Source organism: Podarcis gaigeae, assembly GCF_964106915.1.
Source record: "Podarcis gaigeae genome assembly, chromosome: 17".
Taxonomy (NCBI): Eukaryota; Metazoa; Chordata; class Lepidosauria; order Squamata; family Lacertidae; genus Podarcis; species Podarcis gaigeae.
In genome coordinates this window covers 36,707,339-36,723,439 of record NC_139694.1, presented here as the reverse complement: position 1 = coordinate 36,723,439, position 16,101 = coordinate 36,707,339, and the positions used below count along the sequence as shown (strand labels likewise).

The window sequence follows — 16,101 nt, the reverse complement described above, 5'->3', positions numbered from 1 at the left end:
TTGGGAATGGGGCTACAACTGCTTTAGCTCATTTTTCGTACCAACCACCACGCTGGAAATTTTCACAATGACACTTTTATAACCAAGTGTTCCAAATTTGCCAGGCGCATTTTGTACCTTGCTATCGGTCACTTGTGACCAAGTGAAGAAGTCTGGGCGCTAGGATGGCGCCTGATGTCTCCATCTGGAGGGGCATGTCTGGGGATCTTTGGCTCTTGCCTGTTTCCACACCCTAACAGCACATCCTTCAGAATTCTATTCGTGATATTTTATCTGCGCAAGCAGAACAAATATCAGGAACCAAAAAGTTGCATTGCAAAATACAACTTTCAAGCCATCTGGTCCCAAAATGGCAACTAGACATTCTGGTGACTGTAACCCTGGTTTAAGGAGCCATTTGGTGCCTAGATTATATATCTAAGTTTCTAACACTGTTTACAACCTATGTTACTGCCTAGAAAACTGGGTTGAGCCATAAGCAGAACATTTTAATGTTATTTTAAATGGTTTTAAAAATACACACATGCAAACTACCCTGAGATCATTTATGAGGGCTTAAAAATTGAATAAATACATAAACTATCTCAGAGTTCTGACAAACGTATAGGCTATTTCACAACAGCTGCACAGAGAAATGTTGCTACTTTCAGACAGGGTAATGAAAGATGCAGCTCAACAGGCTGCACACAGCATGCTCATTATGTGAGCATGAAAATCGCTGAAAATTTTCAAATTTAATTACCTCAATTACAGGAACTAAGGCATACTTTAAAAAAAAAAACCCAAAGAAAAGAAAAATAAACTTCATTTAACAGAAACTAAATCTCTGTCTTCACAACTATGAGGGCTGAATGAGTTGTTTTTTCCTTCCAGTGAAAGTTCAGATTCTTAGGATTGTAGAAGATATTCTGACCTTGGTAATCCAGACCACAACCTCTTCCCCAGTCTAGGACAACAATGACCTTCACTAAACTTTTGCAGACAACTGCTAGTGTACACAGACAACTGAATGATGAACTTCTTGCAACTTGGAAATATTTAGACAAGTATATATCTTAGAGACCTGAAAAACATTCTACCACCAAAATCTAGCAGCACAGTAATAATAAATATGTTGAACTATGCAGAAAAAGAGACACAACCCCAAATTTTCCAGTACAGGGACTATTTTAGACTTCTCCATTCTGAATTTCACAACAGCACCTGCTCATTCTCACCACACAGTGCATGTGTACTCCACCCGCCCCCAACGATCTATGTAAGGGCACTGCATATTTACAGAATCAGGCAACAGCTGCTCCCCATTTCTTACTAAGCAGGTGGAACACACTTCTTTCATTGACTAACAGAAATAATATGAACATCATATGCGGCCCCAAAAGCTCTTCCATAAAAGCTTTTCTGAACAAAACAAACTCTCATTTTCTGTCCTTCCTTCCAGTGGTTGTTTTTCACTCTGGCTAAATTATGTTTGCTATTCTTTTAAAAAGCTCTCCTCACCCCACCTTTTCCTTTGCATGAGTTCACAGTTAAAATGGGTAGAGTATTTGATTTTCTGCTGAGACTATTTAGGAATGAATGCCTAGAGTATTTCAGACTCCTGAGCTCTCAGCCCTCACCTATGGATGATTCACTTCAGCTACCTGCCGTGTTTTGGAAGTGTGTCTATTAATCACCCACTTCCTCTGATGAACAACAGTCCCACATCGCTTCAACACACTAATAAACCTGACCAACAAGTCCTCAACTTCAGAGTCTTTCCATATCCAATTATACTTCCCAGGCATGTGCCTACTCCATGTTTTAAGGATATACAGCTGCCTTTCACAATTATGTGGAACACTGGCAAAACTCAGCAACCACAGTTTGAGAATGAATTCTCAAAACAAAGCTAACACCTTGCCAGTCTCCCATTCATTTCAACTGATGCCATTTCTGTCCAGATACCGCCCAAGCAAGTTCAAATTTCCTATGTGCTCTCTTCTATACAGCACTTTAAAGTGCATCCTATTACATTAAGGGACTAGGGGCAATGTTTTGCCATGTTGTTTGGCCTACATATTTCTTTTTAAAAAACATAGCTGGCCAAGGGGGCCAACCCAGATCAGGAATGGCATAGGGAAGGGGAGGCTTTAAGTTTTTCCGTCTGCCACAGTTCCAGTCAGAAGAACTGGGCTACACCTTTCTGCTATTTGTCAAAAAAAGAAGCAAGCTTCTACACCAGTTATTTGTACAAAAAAAGAAACAAAAAACACCCAAGGCAAAATCATGAGCCTTATGCCTACTTTGGCCCTGAATTCAGAACACTGCAGCAATGAGAGGAATTCAGTGATTAACATGGAACTTTATTTGTCTTGGAGACGTGACAGAATCTGACCATCTTCATGTCACATATACCCCACACAGAAAGTATTTTCATGTAGGAAGAAACAATTATAAAACCCACTAACATATATTGCATGGTGATGGTAAACACATAACACACACACACACACACACACACACACACACACACACACACACACTATGGCTACTTTCACACATTGTGCCAAACCATGGTTTTGTGAGGTATGAATGAGCCTAACCTCCTCCCAAGCTCATACTCCCTTCCCTTCCCTTCTGTGTAGCCAGGAGGAGGTACTGTCAAGCTGAACTCTTTCTCCTAGGTGCGGGAGAAAAGGGGATTGGGTGAGGCAAAGTGCAAATCTGGGAGGAGCTAGGTTCATTCACATCTCATAGCTAAATAAATGGACATGCTAGAAAGCACCAACTGGCTCATAAAACAGATGCGTTCAGCTACCACACTTAATTATCTACTATACTCAAGGACTTTATATCTAGAAGACAAGTTATCTGTGGATTGAACCTGGAACCTTCTGCATGCAAAGAAGAAGCTCTACCACTGAGCTCTGGCTGTCCCCCAATCATGCAAACTTCTCACATAGGCTTGCATTTGGAGGCTAGGATTCACCAAGCAGGGAATTATTTTCAAGTGACTATGACACACAGACCAAACCCCACTCTTTAACCATCTTTCGCACCCTCCTCCTCAACAACATAGCATTCAAATAACTCTTTATCCACAGCTATTGTGCGCTCACCACACGACAGTCACGTACTATGACAGCTTGGTGTGTTAGTGCACATGCACAAGCTGACCTTCAGAACCCTGCACACAGTCACACTGTAGAGAAAAAGAAACTCCCTGAACCTGTAGGTGTGAACATCTTTGCTGGACATGCAAGAGCAAGATAGTTGAGACAACTAGGTGAAGGCAAACACTTCTTTCTACAAAGTGGTGCACCGTGTTAAGATGGAATCTGACTGAATACTGCAGCAATTAAGTGTCCTGAGATGTTTAAGGCTCTATAGGTCAAAACCAGGCATAGGCAAACTCTGGCCCTCCAGATGTTTTGGAACTACAATACCCATCTTCCCTAGCTAACAGTACCAGTGGTCAGGGATTATGGGAATTGTAGTCTCAAAACATCTGGAGGGCCGGAGTTTGCCTATGCCTGGTCAAAACCAACACTTTCAATTGGGCCCAGAAACTAATTGGCAGTCAATTAGTCAGGCCAGGATCAGACCTTTCCCCGGTGAGCCATTTGGATGCAGCTACACATAAAACACATTGCAGTAATTTAACCTAGAGGTTACCAGAGCATAGACAACAGAAGTTAGGCTACTCCTGTCCAGATAGGGGCACAGCTGGGCCATCAACCGAAGCTGATAGAAGACATTACACACCACTGAGGCCGCCTGAGACTCAAGCAACAGCAATGGATTCAGACGTATGCCTTCAAGGTTGCCTTCAGTGCTACTAGGTAGGCTCAATGGTGAGCCCTCAACAGTGTTGGACTGCATTCATTTCCTCCATTTGTATTTGAGCAGCCTCCGAGATTGTTTCCTTGCCCTAAGCTAGAGTATACCAGGGAGCCAAACAGGCAAGGCACTCAGAGGCGATCGTGTCAATGGCCTAACCATTTGGCTGTTCCAGAGGTCGGCCAGGACTTCAATGGGACCACCAGTCATATCAGCTGGAAAATCTCCCAGAGCTGTTTGGAAACCCATCATATCCATCAGTCTCTAAGAGCAAACCATTCTAGTAAGTACCACATCTCTGTAGAGCAGAAAAGATGATCAAAGCCTAAATCTCAACAGGAAGTGATTTGACCATGACAAGGGACTGATGTCAATATCTCCCACTTTCAGATCACCATCTTCCTTCCTAGTTGAGAAAGCAAGGTCCAGAGTGTGGCAGGCCACATGTGTTGGGCCGATGGCATTTTTAGACAGCCCCATGGTTCTCATGGCAGCCATGAAGTCCTAAGCCACCCCAGAGTTGCCTTGGCATGGATGTTGATGTCCCCCAGAACCAATAGTCTGGGAGTTCTCAACACTGCCACTAGCTCTGTCAGGGAGAGTGGAGTGCAGCAAGGCAGGCAGTAAACTAGCAGAATCCCTCATCTGTCACAATTGCTCAAGGCTGGGAACACACACTCTAGATCCCTCCCCCAACTGGACAGAAACAGAGAGAATGAATTTCTACAGCAACTCCTTGACCCTTAGGTTTGCCCTGATACTGCACAGAGTATCCAGATGGGCACAGCTGGGTGAGACCAACTCACCCACCCAGGTCTCAGTGATACAGAGCAGATCGGCCTCCTCATCCATAAGCAGATCATGAGAGGTCATATTCAGAGCCAACTTGGTATTCAGCAACAGCAGCCACAGACTTGAGGGGTAGCTGATAGGACAACTGCAATTCCCAAGGTTGGAGGAGGGACTGGAAGATGCTGTCTGCTGAGCTTGGTCAGGTTGCAAAAACAGTGTATCTAGGAACTAATTGCAGTATATGGCCTCAAGAACTATGTGTGATGCAGGCCTCCCTCTGAGATTATCTCCTCTCGTGTGTCCCATCACAACTGCTAGCCGACCCACTGGGGGAAATGTTAGGAGCAATACCTAATCAATACAGCAAAAGCACTGCCAAAAGCACTCACAGCGGCTGTTCTGTAGCATAGAACTCCCTTCCCTGGAGAGTCAGAATGAAAGTGTTTTCCAGAGCAAGGGTGAATTACTCACATATGCCCATTTATCATTTGATGTGTGGGTCTAGCACCACAGATCAATTGTCACAAAACTTAGCTTTCTAACCCACTGAAGTAGCCTCAGACACAACACTTCAAATGAGGCAGTGCACACCGTGAGGTCATCAAGAGACACACCCCCATGTGCTTCCACCTCAGACTTGCTATTTGATAGGTCTGCCCTGAAACCATTTTGCCCCTCCCCCACCCAACACTGCACATTTCTACACTACTCACAGTTGTTGCTGACATCCTAGTCATGGGCATGCATCACAAGGAAATATGATACTAGGTTGGGGTTGTCAACATAAAACAGCTGGTGTGAGGTGCCAAACTGGCCCTTGTCATTATTTAACTGAATCATATAGATAGATTTTCTGTAAATATTTGTAATAGCTTTCGATTTGACATTTTTCATATAATTTACTTGCTCTGAGCATTTGGGTATGGCAACATAAACATTTACCAATAAAACAGAAAACATAATCTGGCTTCTTTTTCAGAACACAAAATGCAATTTGTTTAGCTGCCCTATTCTTAAATATAAGATTTTCCCCACTGCCCAGTATTCAGGCCAAATCCATCATGCTGCTATTTAAAACAGCTGCATTCCTTTTTCCTCTATAGCAGTGGGAAATGGTTTTTCACTCACTTTATTGCTGCATCTGGCAGAATCTTAAGCTAAATTCCAAACCATCAAGAATTCTGTTTCAACCATTTGACATCTGGATTTTACATCACTCCCCACCCCCCAAAACCAGGATGGTGGTGCTAGCTAGCTATTCCAAGTCTGCCTACGATCATTTGCCACGTTAATTGAAGACTCAACGTCCACTTCTAGACTGGACTGCCAGGTCAAAATGTTTAGAAGACACTGAAAAGGCAATCTAGAGCATGGGGCAGCACACATGGTTTTTGTGGCCAATATATAGATGTAGAAAGTGTTTTCTGGAGATAAGAAAACTTGAAGAGGTTTGCTGAAGAACCAGGGGGGGAGGGGGAGCCTGTGGCCCTCCTGATGTTGGATTCCAAATCCCATCAGCAAGGCCAGAGGTGAGGAAAGATGGGAGCTGTAGTTCAGCAGCATCTGGAATGATCACAGGTTAGCCACCCCAGTAGTAACTATCTCAAGCTAGCTTACAAAAGCATTTTTCTGCAGAGGGCCTGAGAGAGAATTCCCTTGTTTTCAGCTGCTCTTAAAGTCATCTGAAATATTTTCCTTCTTCCCTCCCTCCCTGCAAGCTTGGGATCATGACCTTGTGGGATACAGCAGTAGCTTAATATAAAGGACAATCTGCTTCTGAGTAGACCAAGAGGTTCCCTTCCCTATAATAGTTTACCAACAGGATCAGAACACCCAATATTAGCCATCAACAAATGACAGTTTGCTGCAGACAACAATGTCCTAACCATACTTAATAGTGAGACCAAACTAGGAGTGATCTAGGAACCTACCTGCATGGAATAGCCACAGACCTACATGGGGGTGGGTGGGGGCTCAAACCTCCGTGATCATGCACCAAATCCAGCCTACAACTTTCCAAATAAAGGTTCTCTGTAGGAAGTCCAGAAGTCAGTCCTGTGCTCAAGACCCTAGAGAACCACTGCCAGTCCAAGGAAACAATACTGGGCTGGATGGGCTGACTTAATACAAGTCAGTTTCATGTGTCTGCATGCCACTCTTGCAGAAAACCTTATTTCTTCCAGCACACGTATTTCCTCAGCCTGCCAGTTCTCAAAACAGACTCTTCTCCCCATAGCTATTCATCTCCCAAATGTCTTTACAAACAAAACTGTAATCAAGCATAGAGACCCACCAACCCCTCATGCCACTACTTTTGTTGTCTTCTAAATTGGACCCTCTCCACACCTACTCTATCACTTTGGAGCTAAGCAAATCCAATTTCTTTATAGAGACAAGTTTCTCTCGAGCAAAGATCCCACCCCTTTCTGAATGTAATACTTCCATTTTTAGTATCAAAAGGTTGTCTGGAGTCACAGGATGGAAGATGCCATTTATATTCACACAAAGGCCCCATCAATCCTTCCTTCTCAAAGATGACCTCAGGTGTCACATCTACAAGCTAAAAGGCAATGTAACCCAACAGTTCCCTTTTGTATTCCATACCACATCCAGACCCAGTATTCATTCCAGTGTTTCTACCTACAACTATAAAACAAGGGTTCCTGTTTTAACTCACAGCATTGAACTGAAAGATTTCCTGTAACCTTTCCTCAAAGAGAGATCCCCATCTCTCTCTTGTCCCCTAAGGTAACTTCATATTCTATGTGGGGCTGATGTGCTATGTTATTTTCTTTTCAAACGATGTCAAAACCCTTCTGCATCAATCGGTACAGATAAGCAAAATATTTCCCCTCACACCCATTCCCTTTATTTCTCCCACCTGGCTCCATGACATTGTCCCACCCTTCAGTAATAGTTAAAAATCTTACAATTGCCAGAGCAAGCCTCCCCCCTTTTTCAACCAAAGGGTGATCTTTTCTCTATTAAACAGCTAGGCACCAATAACGCCACATAAAAGGGATTCTGCTTTCTTCTGCGGGAGGCCTCACAATTTAATATGTTACATTCCTGCCAACACAGTGAATCTGCACACTTCTTTTTTACAAAGGATACCAGAAACCAAACATTACTGGAGAGACAGCTCCCCTCTTTTCAATGGGAGCCTTTCAGATTCTGCTTTCACCTGCTCCTAGGGATAACTTCAAACAAATCCAGCCCAAGTGATCCTGCAGGAACCCTCAACTGCGAACCACCCTGGGAGCAGCATGGCTAGTTGACATACTACGCGTTGATGTGTACCCATTATATAGCTAAGACATATTTCAGTGGGAGGGCGCAAAACGCGTGCATCACGCGAGGTAAATTAAACAATTAAACCATGCACTCCCGGTGGCCGGACTCCTCCGGCTGTAGGGCAAGAGGGAAGCGTGCAGCCCAGCATGAAACGAAGGTGTCAAGCAGCAAGCACGCCCCCCCCCATAAAAGCGCGTGGGCTCCATAGGCCTCCGACAGGGTTAAGGACCCCGCCGTCCGCTCCCCACCCCCACGAAGTACCTGCTCCACGGTGGCCGGGTCCATGCTCTCGATGCGGGCCGCCGCGGTCTCGTACTCGTCCTCACTGTTGTAGCCGGCGCCGGCCTCATCCTGCTCGGGGCTGTTGCCTCCCGCTCCCCCGGGCCCCGCGGCTCCCAGCCCGCCGCCGGACCCTCCGCGCCGCCGCCTCTTGCTATGCCCGGGGCCGGAGCAGCAGCCGCCCCCGACCCCGCCCCGCGCCTCGGCCACTCCGGGGTCCAGCAGCCCGAGGCCGGGCCCGTCGCCGCCGGCTCCGACGCCGGGGTTGGGCGGCGGGGGGGACCCGGCGGGGGGCAGCCCCCAGCGGGGCGGCGGAGGCGGCGGCGAGGCCCGGGGACGGGCGCCGCCGCGCCCCGAGTGCGGGTCGCCGGGCCCCACGCCGCCCCCGACGCCTCCGCCGGGGCCTCGCGGGTGCGAGTCGGAGCCCGAGCAGCCTCGCGGGTCCGGACCTCCCACGCCGCCGGGGCCCCCGGGACCCCCCGGGCCGCCCCCCCGGGAGCCAGGCTGGTCCCTATCGCCGTCCCCCGCTGCCGGGCAGGCCTTCTTCTTGGGCAGGATAGTCATGGCGAGGGCGGGAAGGGTCCGGAGACCGGCGGGGAGGAAGGTTCAAGGGGGCGAGGAGGGGTGACAGTTGCCCCGACGACGAGGGGGCGGGGGGCTCGGGCAGGGCGAAGGCGGGTCAAGGGTCGGGGCGGGGAGGAGAGAGGAGCGCGTGAGGGGAGGCGGAGGGCCGCGCCCCGGGACGGCGAGGGCCAAGGGGGCCCCGCAGGTTACCCGGATGAGGAGGGCGAAGAAACAGGGTTACCCGGATGAAGAGGGCTCCGCGGGGGAGGTGGAGGAAGGGCGGCCGGCAGCGGGAAGCGGGGGGCTCTCTCTCAGGGAAGCGGGGAAGGCGGCGGCAAATGCCCGGATGGCCAGATCAACCGCGGCGCATCGCTTCCCCGCCGCCGCCGCCGCTCAGTAGGGAGCGCGCCCGTCAGTTCCCCGCCAGGCGCCGGAGCTTCTCCCGAGGAGCCCACACCAGCCGGGTCGGCCTCGGCCCCAATTTCTCCTCAGAGGCTTTCGGGCCTTTCGCGGTCTCCGGAAAGAGACGACGGCGGCAGCGGCTACTACTACTACTACTACTACGGCCCGTCTGCGGGCCCGGCCTAGTGTCAACATCAACACAGCCGGCCTCTGACCCCGGCGAGCTCGACTTCCGTTTCCACGCCCCCTGGCAACAGGTGAGGCGGGCCCTGGGCAGGCCGTAGCAACCGCGGCTAGCCGCGCGCTCGTTGGCCGGGAGTGACGGATGCCCGTCACTGAGTGGCTGGCGCCGCTGCCGGTCGGGTTGATGTCCCGCCTCTTTCCACTTTCCCTCCTCCCCGTCCCTTTTTGCGAGAGCGAAGGAGGGAGGCGGGAGTATTGTTCCCCTTGTCAGCATAGCTTGTTCCGACAGGCTAGAGAAAGTAGTTGCCGTTTCTTCATTCGCCGGCGGACACAGAACTGAACCGTGATTGGCTGAAAGTGGCCGGTTACCTCCTATTGGCTTGGAGCATTCCCAGGATCGGAAATTGATAGATTGGACGCGAGTTCCTACAGCTGGTTGGCATATAGAATCTTATAAAGCTGATTGGTTGATTGGTTCCTAATGTGCCTTATCCCATACAGTTAGGCAGGAATCTGCGTGCTCCAGGAAAGACTTATTTATTATAGCGATTAGATTTCTCTATATAAATTATTAAATTACTGCAATACAATTGTTAATATATCTGGCCTCTTTGGGCTCTAAAAAGCCTTACTTATTGAGGCTGCGACCCCTTTGGGATCAGGAATTAATATACCTGTGGGCTTAGGAGGAATCTTCTGCAACATTTTCTGAGCTCATGCATGGGACTAGAAAACCCAATAAACAAGCATATTATAGTCCAGTTAGCACCATTTGTGATGCTGCTTGTGGCCGGCGGCATTAAAGGGAGATCTGACAAATTCGTGGAGAAAAGGGCTACAGCTCATGACAGCAAAATGGAACACCCACATTTAAGAAGCAGTGTCTCTGTACAACAGTTGCAGGGGGGACAGTGGTAGTGGAGGGCGACAGTATTTGCTTTGTGCCCTTCTTGTGTGCTTCTGGAAGGCATCTGGCCAGATGTTTTTTACAATAGTAGTTGGAGCTTTGACCTTCTGATATAGCAAGGCGCTCTGTGTGTGTGTCTGTCACACACTCTCTCTCTCTCACACACTCTTTCATTGATAACTAAAGGGCTGGGAGACTTTTATTGGACAACCGGGTGCAAACCTATGGACGTTTTGTGTCGTTTATTGAAAACAGTCATAACTTTTCCATATTTTTATTTTAGCCCTCCATTCTAGCTCCGGATACCCCTGTTGCAAATTCATTGGCGTGATGGGGCAGGTGGCCTTGACATACTTATTTAATTGGATTTAATTTAATTACGGTAGATTTCTAAGATTCCATGTCAACCAGGTTTACAGAAAACAACAGACCAATTTGTGATAGGACTCAGAGCTCGCTTCTTGAACACTGAGATATTGATACTTGGAATTCATAACCATCATTCTTCTTCATGTGCAGATTGCTTGTCAGAGAGACTGCTCCTTTTCAGCATATTTAAATATCTGTTACGCTGTGTGTGTATGTGTGTAAATAATTTTTACTTTTTTAAGCTCCTGGTTTTTTTCTTTAAAAAAAATCAAAATCAAATGCTAATGTTCCCAAATTCTACACTCATTAATATCAGTCTATAAATTTTACACAGATACTTTTCTTCATATCAGTGTAATCCCCAACACAGATGATTTATTAATTATCTTGGGCCCCATCTAAGCCATGCCTTCATAGTTTTAATAAATAGGAATTATAGTCCACTAGTTTCCCCCCTCCAACTTGGTTAGAAAAATATTCATGTAATATTTCTTATAATAACATGAAAATGATTTTTAACAAACATGGAACTCGTAGGCCCAGGCCCCCAAAATTGTTACATCCATCTCCAAATCCTCATACGCCTCTAAATCTTAGAATAAGAATAGAGCACATGACTTTTGTTTGAGCTCTCATCCAATTTTCTTTATTGGCACAAAACTACAGTAGCATCCACCTTCTTCAAGCATCTCTTGTCTCCAGCACCTTCTCCCTCATTGCACCTCAGTGATGACCCCTCCAAGACCCCCAAACACCCCAGACTTTCTCCTCCTGCATTCACACATTTTTAAGATAAATCTCTCTTCAGGTCAGTTTTATTCTCCCCATTTGTACACAAACAGGAACCTGAGTTGAAGTGACTTGACCAAGGTCACACACAGCACATTTACAGATAACATGGGAACTAGAAGTCTTCATTTCCAGCCCTGACAACTCTGTCCATGGTAAGGGATCAAGTTCAGCCTAATTTCTACCACTAACAGAACTGAGTGGTAAAGTGTTTCTTGGACTGCAGCACTTTACACTGCAGATGACTTTGTTTTGTTTGCATATTTGAATGCTTCCTTATAACAACAAAATCTGGCTTCTTGCAGAAAATTAGCATGTCAGGGTCAAAGAATGGTAGGGTTGGAAGGTCCCCTGAGGGTCACCGAAACCCCTACAATGCAAGAATCTCAACTAAAGCATCTATGAGAGATGTCCACCCAGCCTCTAGTGGAAAACCTCCAGTGAAGGAGAGTTCACTGTCTTCCAAGGGAATCCATTCCACTGTCAAACAGCTTGTACCATCGGAAAGTTCTTCCTGATGTTTAGTTGGAATCTCCTTTCTTTTAACTTGAAGACATTGGCCTGGTTCTACCCTCTGGAGCAGAGGAAAACAAATTTGCTCCATCTTCCATGTAACAGTATTTGAAAATGGCTATCACATCTCCTCCCAGTGTCCTCTTTTCCAGGCTAAACATACCAGCTCCCTCATAAGGCTTGGTTTCCAGACCCTTGATCATCTTGGCTGCCCTTCTCTGCACATGTTCCAGCTTGTCAACATCCTTCTTAAATTGTGGTGCCCAGAACTGGACACAGAGGTACTCCAGGTGTGGGTCTGACCAAGGCAGAATAGAATGGTACTATTACTTCCCTTGATCCAGACACTATACTTCTGTTGATGCAGCCTAGAATAGCATGAGCTTTTTCTGATGCTGCATCAAAGGGTTCAGTCTAGTCTTCTCCCTCCCTAGACATTTTACTTCTTTAGATATAGGGAGGGCTTTTTTTCCATGGAGGAGCCTTCAGACACAACCCACTGTGCAGCATGAAGTTATACAGCTGGGATAAAGCTTTACCACTTGATTCTGCTGCAGTATTACCAGGCATGCTAGAATTCTCCTACAGACACAACACTCGAGGGCCTCCACTGGAGGGGCTATATTTTTTGCTCTCTTGTACATGACCAGATGGAGTTGCTCAGTGCAGCACCAGCTGAAGGAAAGCAGTTCCTAGTATGGCCATCAAATCTCGAACAACAGCCAGTGATGGGTTCTAACCAGCTCCTTCCATTTCTCTCAAGCAGCACTCTTAAGATCAGAGCGGAGGGAAACGATATCCTTCCCATTTTGTTTAGTGGCTCGCAGGAGCTGCCTTTTTGATGAAAAAATCTGGATCCGTCCCACTCCTTTCTGCAAGAAGGTAGAGGAGGTGAAGGATTGCTCTTATTTTTAAGTCTCTAACTGCAGGAGGGGTAAAAGTGGAGTCTATCCTTGGAGTTTCTCCATCACCCTCTCCCCTTCACGAGAGGGTTTTCTTTTTTTAAAAAAAAAGGTGAGGTTTTGAAATGAAGAAACACTATTTTGCTGGGCCTGTGTTAGTGAACAAATTGACATGTCGAGAAAGTCTACAGTGTGCGCAGAGCCATTAGTGATGCAACTGTTGCAATTGTAAATAATTTGTTTATTTAGCCTTATGCCCACCTCATAAGTCATGTCATGTTTCCTTTGCCACAGCAAAACTGTTGAAAGAAGGCAGTGGACTCAGTGGGGAATCAGCTTTGGTCAAGTCCACAGATATTAGTTATGGTTAACTGTTTGCAAAATATGGGCCCAAAAGGGCAGCCCAGGGGCAGGGGGCTCTCCTGCCTGACCCCTTGGAGAAGGTTCTGGCTTGCCACAGGTGAGTAGGGGTTTACAAGCCAAAAAACAGGGGAAGTGTACTTTGTGTACATGTCTTTGAGCCATTCACAAAAGTGGTTCACCCCTTAATGAACTCTTGAGTGGATCCACTGGCCCGGCAAACTTTGGCAATCTGCTTGTGTGAATTGGCTTCTTGAGTCTGGAAAGGAAGAAACGGCATTTCCCCAAGTGTAAATAAGTGACTACAACAGAATTGCCGGTATGTATCTCTGTTTGTGGGAGGGAGGTAAAGAGAGGGTAGAGTTGGGGACCCATCGGTCTACAGTAGCAGATCTGGTCTCAAATTTCAGCAGCACTCTGTGTGATGCCAAAATTCAGCAACCCCCCTGCCTCTTGTGCTCCTCTCCCAGATTATAGTTGCAGCATCCCCAGCGGCACCCACAAGGCTCCATGCCCAGTGTGGCTGAACTGGTTGCTCTCCCTTAAATCCCAGTCCTTGCTGCAGATGCCATGGGGATTGAATCGGACCTTCTGCACCCAAAGCAAATACTCTACCATTGGCTCCCCATTGGCTTGTGCTCACAGGGGTTAGTCCTACAGCTACTCTGTGAACAGGGACTGCTGACGATAAATCCTACACACACACACACACACACACACACACACACACACACACACCTTGTTTCTCAGGGAATGTGTGGAAGATTGCAGTTACTTCTGTAACAAGCAGTCCTCTCAGAAGACCTGTTTATTGAGCAAGCATCCAGATTAGACAGCTGTTTAATGAGCATCCATCCTGATTTGTCTGCTGGGAGGTTAGATGCCACCAGTGGCGTAGCGTGGGTTGTCAGCACCCGGGGCAAGGCAAGTAATTTGTGCCCCCTAACCTGTGGACTTGCGCCCCCTAACCCATGGATTTGCGCCCCCTAACCCTAACCCCCAGATGTTGCGCCCGGTGCGGCTGGCCCCCCCTGCACCCCCAACGCTACACCACTGGATGCCACTTTCTTTATCACAAAATGTAGTGTCTTTTGGGGTAGTGGGTTTGCTGTGCAAGATCTCCTATTCAACTCTCATTGTGCAGCCCGAATTTGCCAGCGTATGTTTGAATCCTATTGGGCAGGATGGATAATGCATCTTGTGATTCTGCTCCTAGTCACCAAAGAAGCCACTGCAGTGTTCCACATGTGACCCACTTCAGACATTAGCAGTGCTCACGCAAGTATGACAGTGGCATGGAGTTAGCCAGCTGCAATAAAGCCTGCATTGCCTCTAAATGGCACTCAGAATACCTTGGGCAGCTTGCCTTGTGGTAGAACTCCCTTTCCCAACAACATCTCACACGTCCAGATGTGTCCCATCAGCCCCTGACTACAACTCCCACTGGCTGGGGCTGATGGGAGTCATAGTCCAAAACATCTGGAAGGCACCAGATTGGCATTGGTTGGGATGGCACAGTGCTGCCCATCCTACACTGGGAAACTTGGAAGCAAGAGAAGGCAAATGGACCTTCTTTTGGTGGGGGCATTGAATCTAGCAATGATTCAAGCCTCCATAAGAAGGCCTACACTTAGAGGAGCTTAGCTTAGCCATGGGTATGGACACCCCCCCCAAATTTAGGGTTGCCACCTGCCCTCTGAAAGATGGTCTGAACCCTGAATGGGTTTTTTGGGGGGTGGGGTGAGGGAGGAAACGCCAGGCGAAAGTTTTCCCCACATAAATATGTGGGGCAGCTGAAATGTCACCTATTAGATTTCTGCCTGTGAAAACTACAGAGCATTTGTTAAGGATGCAACAATTCTACCTGTGCTAGAACCCAGAAAGTCTGGGGACCTGATCTATTCCACTGAGCAATTTAGGCGTGTGTGACTGGGATGGAAGAACAACAGTTCCAAAGAAACACACACACAAACACACACTCACCCCGCTCTTGACTTGGGTTACCCTAAATGGAAGACGGCTGTTTGCCCTTTGCATATGTCAAACCCTGGGAATATTGCTATCTGTTTCAAGAGGTTGGAGTATTCTTGTTTGGTATTGAGGAAGTTTGGGAATTTGGGACATTGTCCTCTGTGCTATACCTAGCAGGGAAAATGGAGCAGCATTTATGTTCAAGAGAAATGAAATAGCTATGCTCTGCTCCAAATCTGTTGATGCTGTCTCTCTCAAGCACCCCAGTCCTAGCAGGGGGGACAGGAACTGTAAACTACAGATTGATCATCCAATAATTATCTCATCTCACACTGTGGGAGGTCAAGAGTGACCCCTGCGGTGTTTTGGGACACATTCAATGTGGTTCCAGGTGTAAAAGAGTGACGAACAGCCAGAACAAATGCATCCTCATGTCTTTGCTTAAAAGGAAAGTGGCTGGAGTAGAGATTTCATTCACAGTTACATAACGGAAGCCAGCCTGATTCTATGCAAATTTGCTTGGAAAAAAGTTCCACTTTGTTCAGTGTATCTTGACCCCAGCTAAGTGTGCATTGTAGTAATTTAACCTCTGTTAGGGTATAAGGATCCCCCCCCCACTTTTTTTCAGTAGAGAAATAGACACTGGAATGTTTGATTCAGCTCAAGGAACCTTGTTCTGATTCTTCTCACTTCCTCTCTACACTTCTGTGCCTTTGTGGCAGCCCTTAAATCCACTTATGAGACATTTCCACCTCTTCTCATGTCATTCATTCATCGCTCCCACTAGCAGACACTATGATTCTGTTCAAAGTGCATTTGAGTTAATTGATCCGCATTAAAGTACCCTGAAGTAACTGTTATTTCTTTAACCATCCAACAGGGGGAGATGTTGATTTACAGGTACTTAATAATTGCTGCAAGGAAAACTCTGGTTAGAAAATGAATGTGGGGTCC

At 47.0% G+C, this 16,101-nt stretch overlaps 1 protein-coding gene across 2 annotated transcripts in view; it reads right to left on the bottom strand.

Annotated features, from left to right (window-relative positions):
- OTUD5 (OTU deubiquitinase 5) overlaps positions 1-9,341 on the bottom strand; it is a 46,088-nt gene extending 36,747 nt beyond the window's left edge. For both annotated transcript variants that reach the window (XM_083719183.1, XM_083719184.1), the window contains exon 1: positions 8,170-9,341. In XM_083719183.1, the coding sequence (XP_083575309.1) occupies positions 8,170-8,751 (582 nt within the window). In that variant the 5' untranslated portion in view covers positions 8,752-9,341. The remainder of the gene's footprint in view (positions 1-8,169) is intronic.
- Between the last annotated feature and the right edge of the window lie 6,760 nt (positions 9,342-16,101).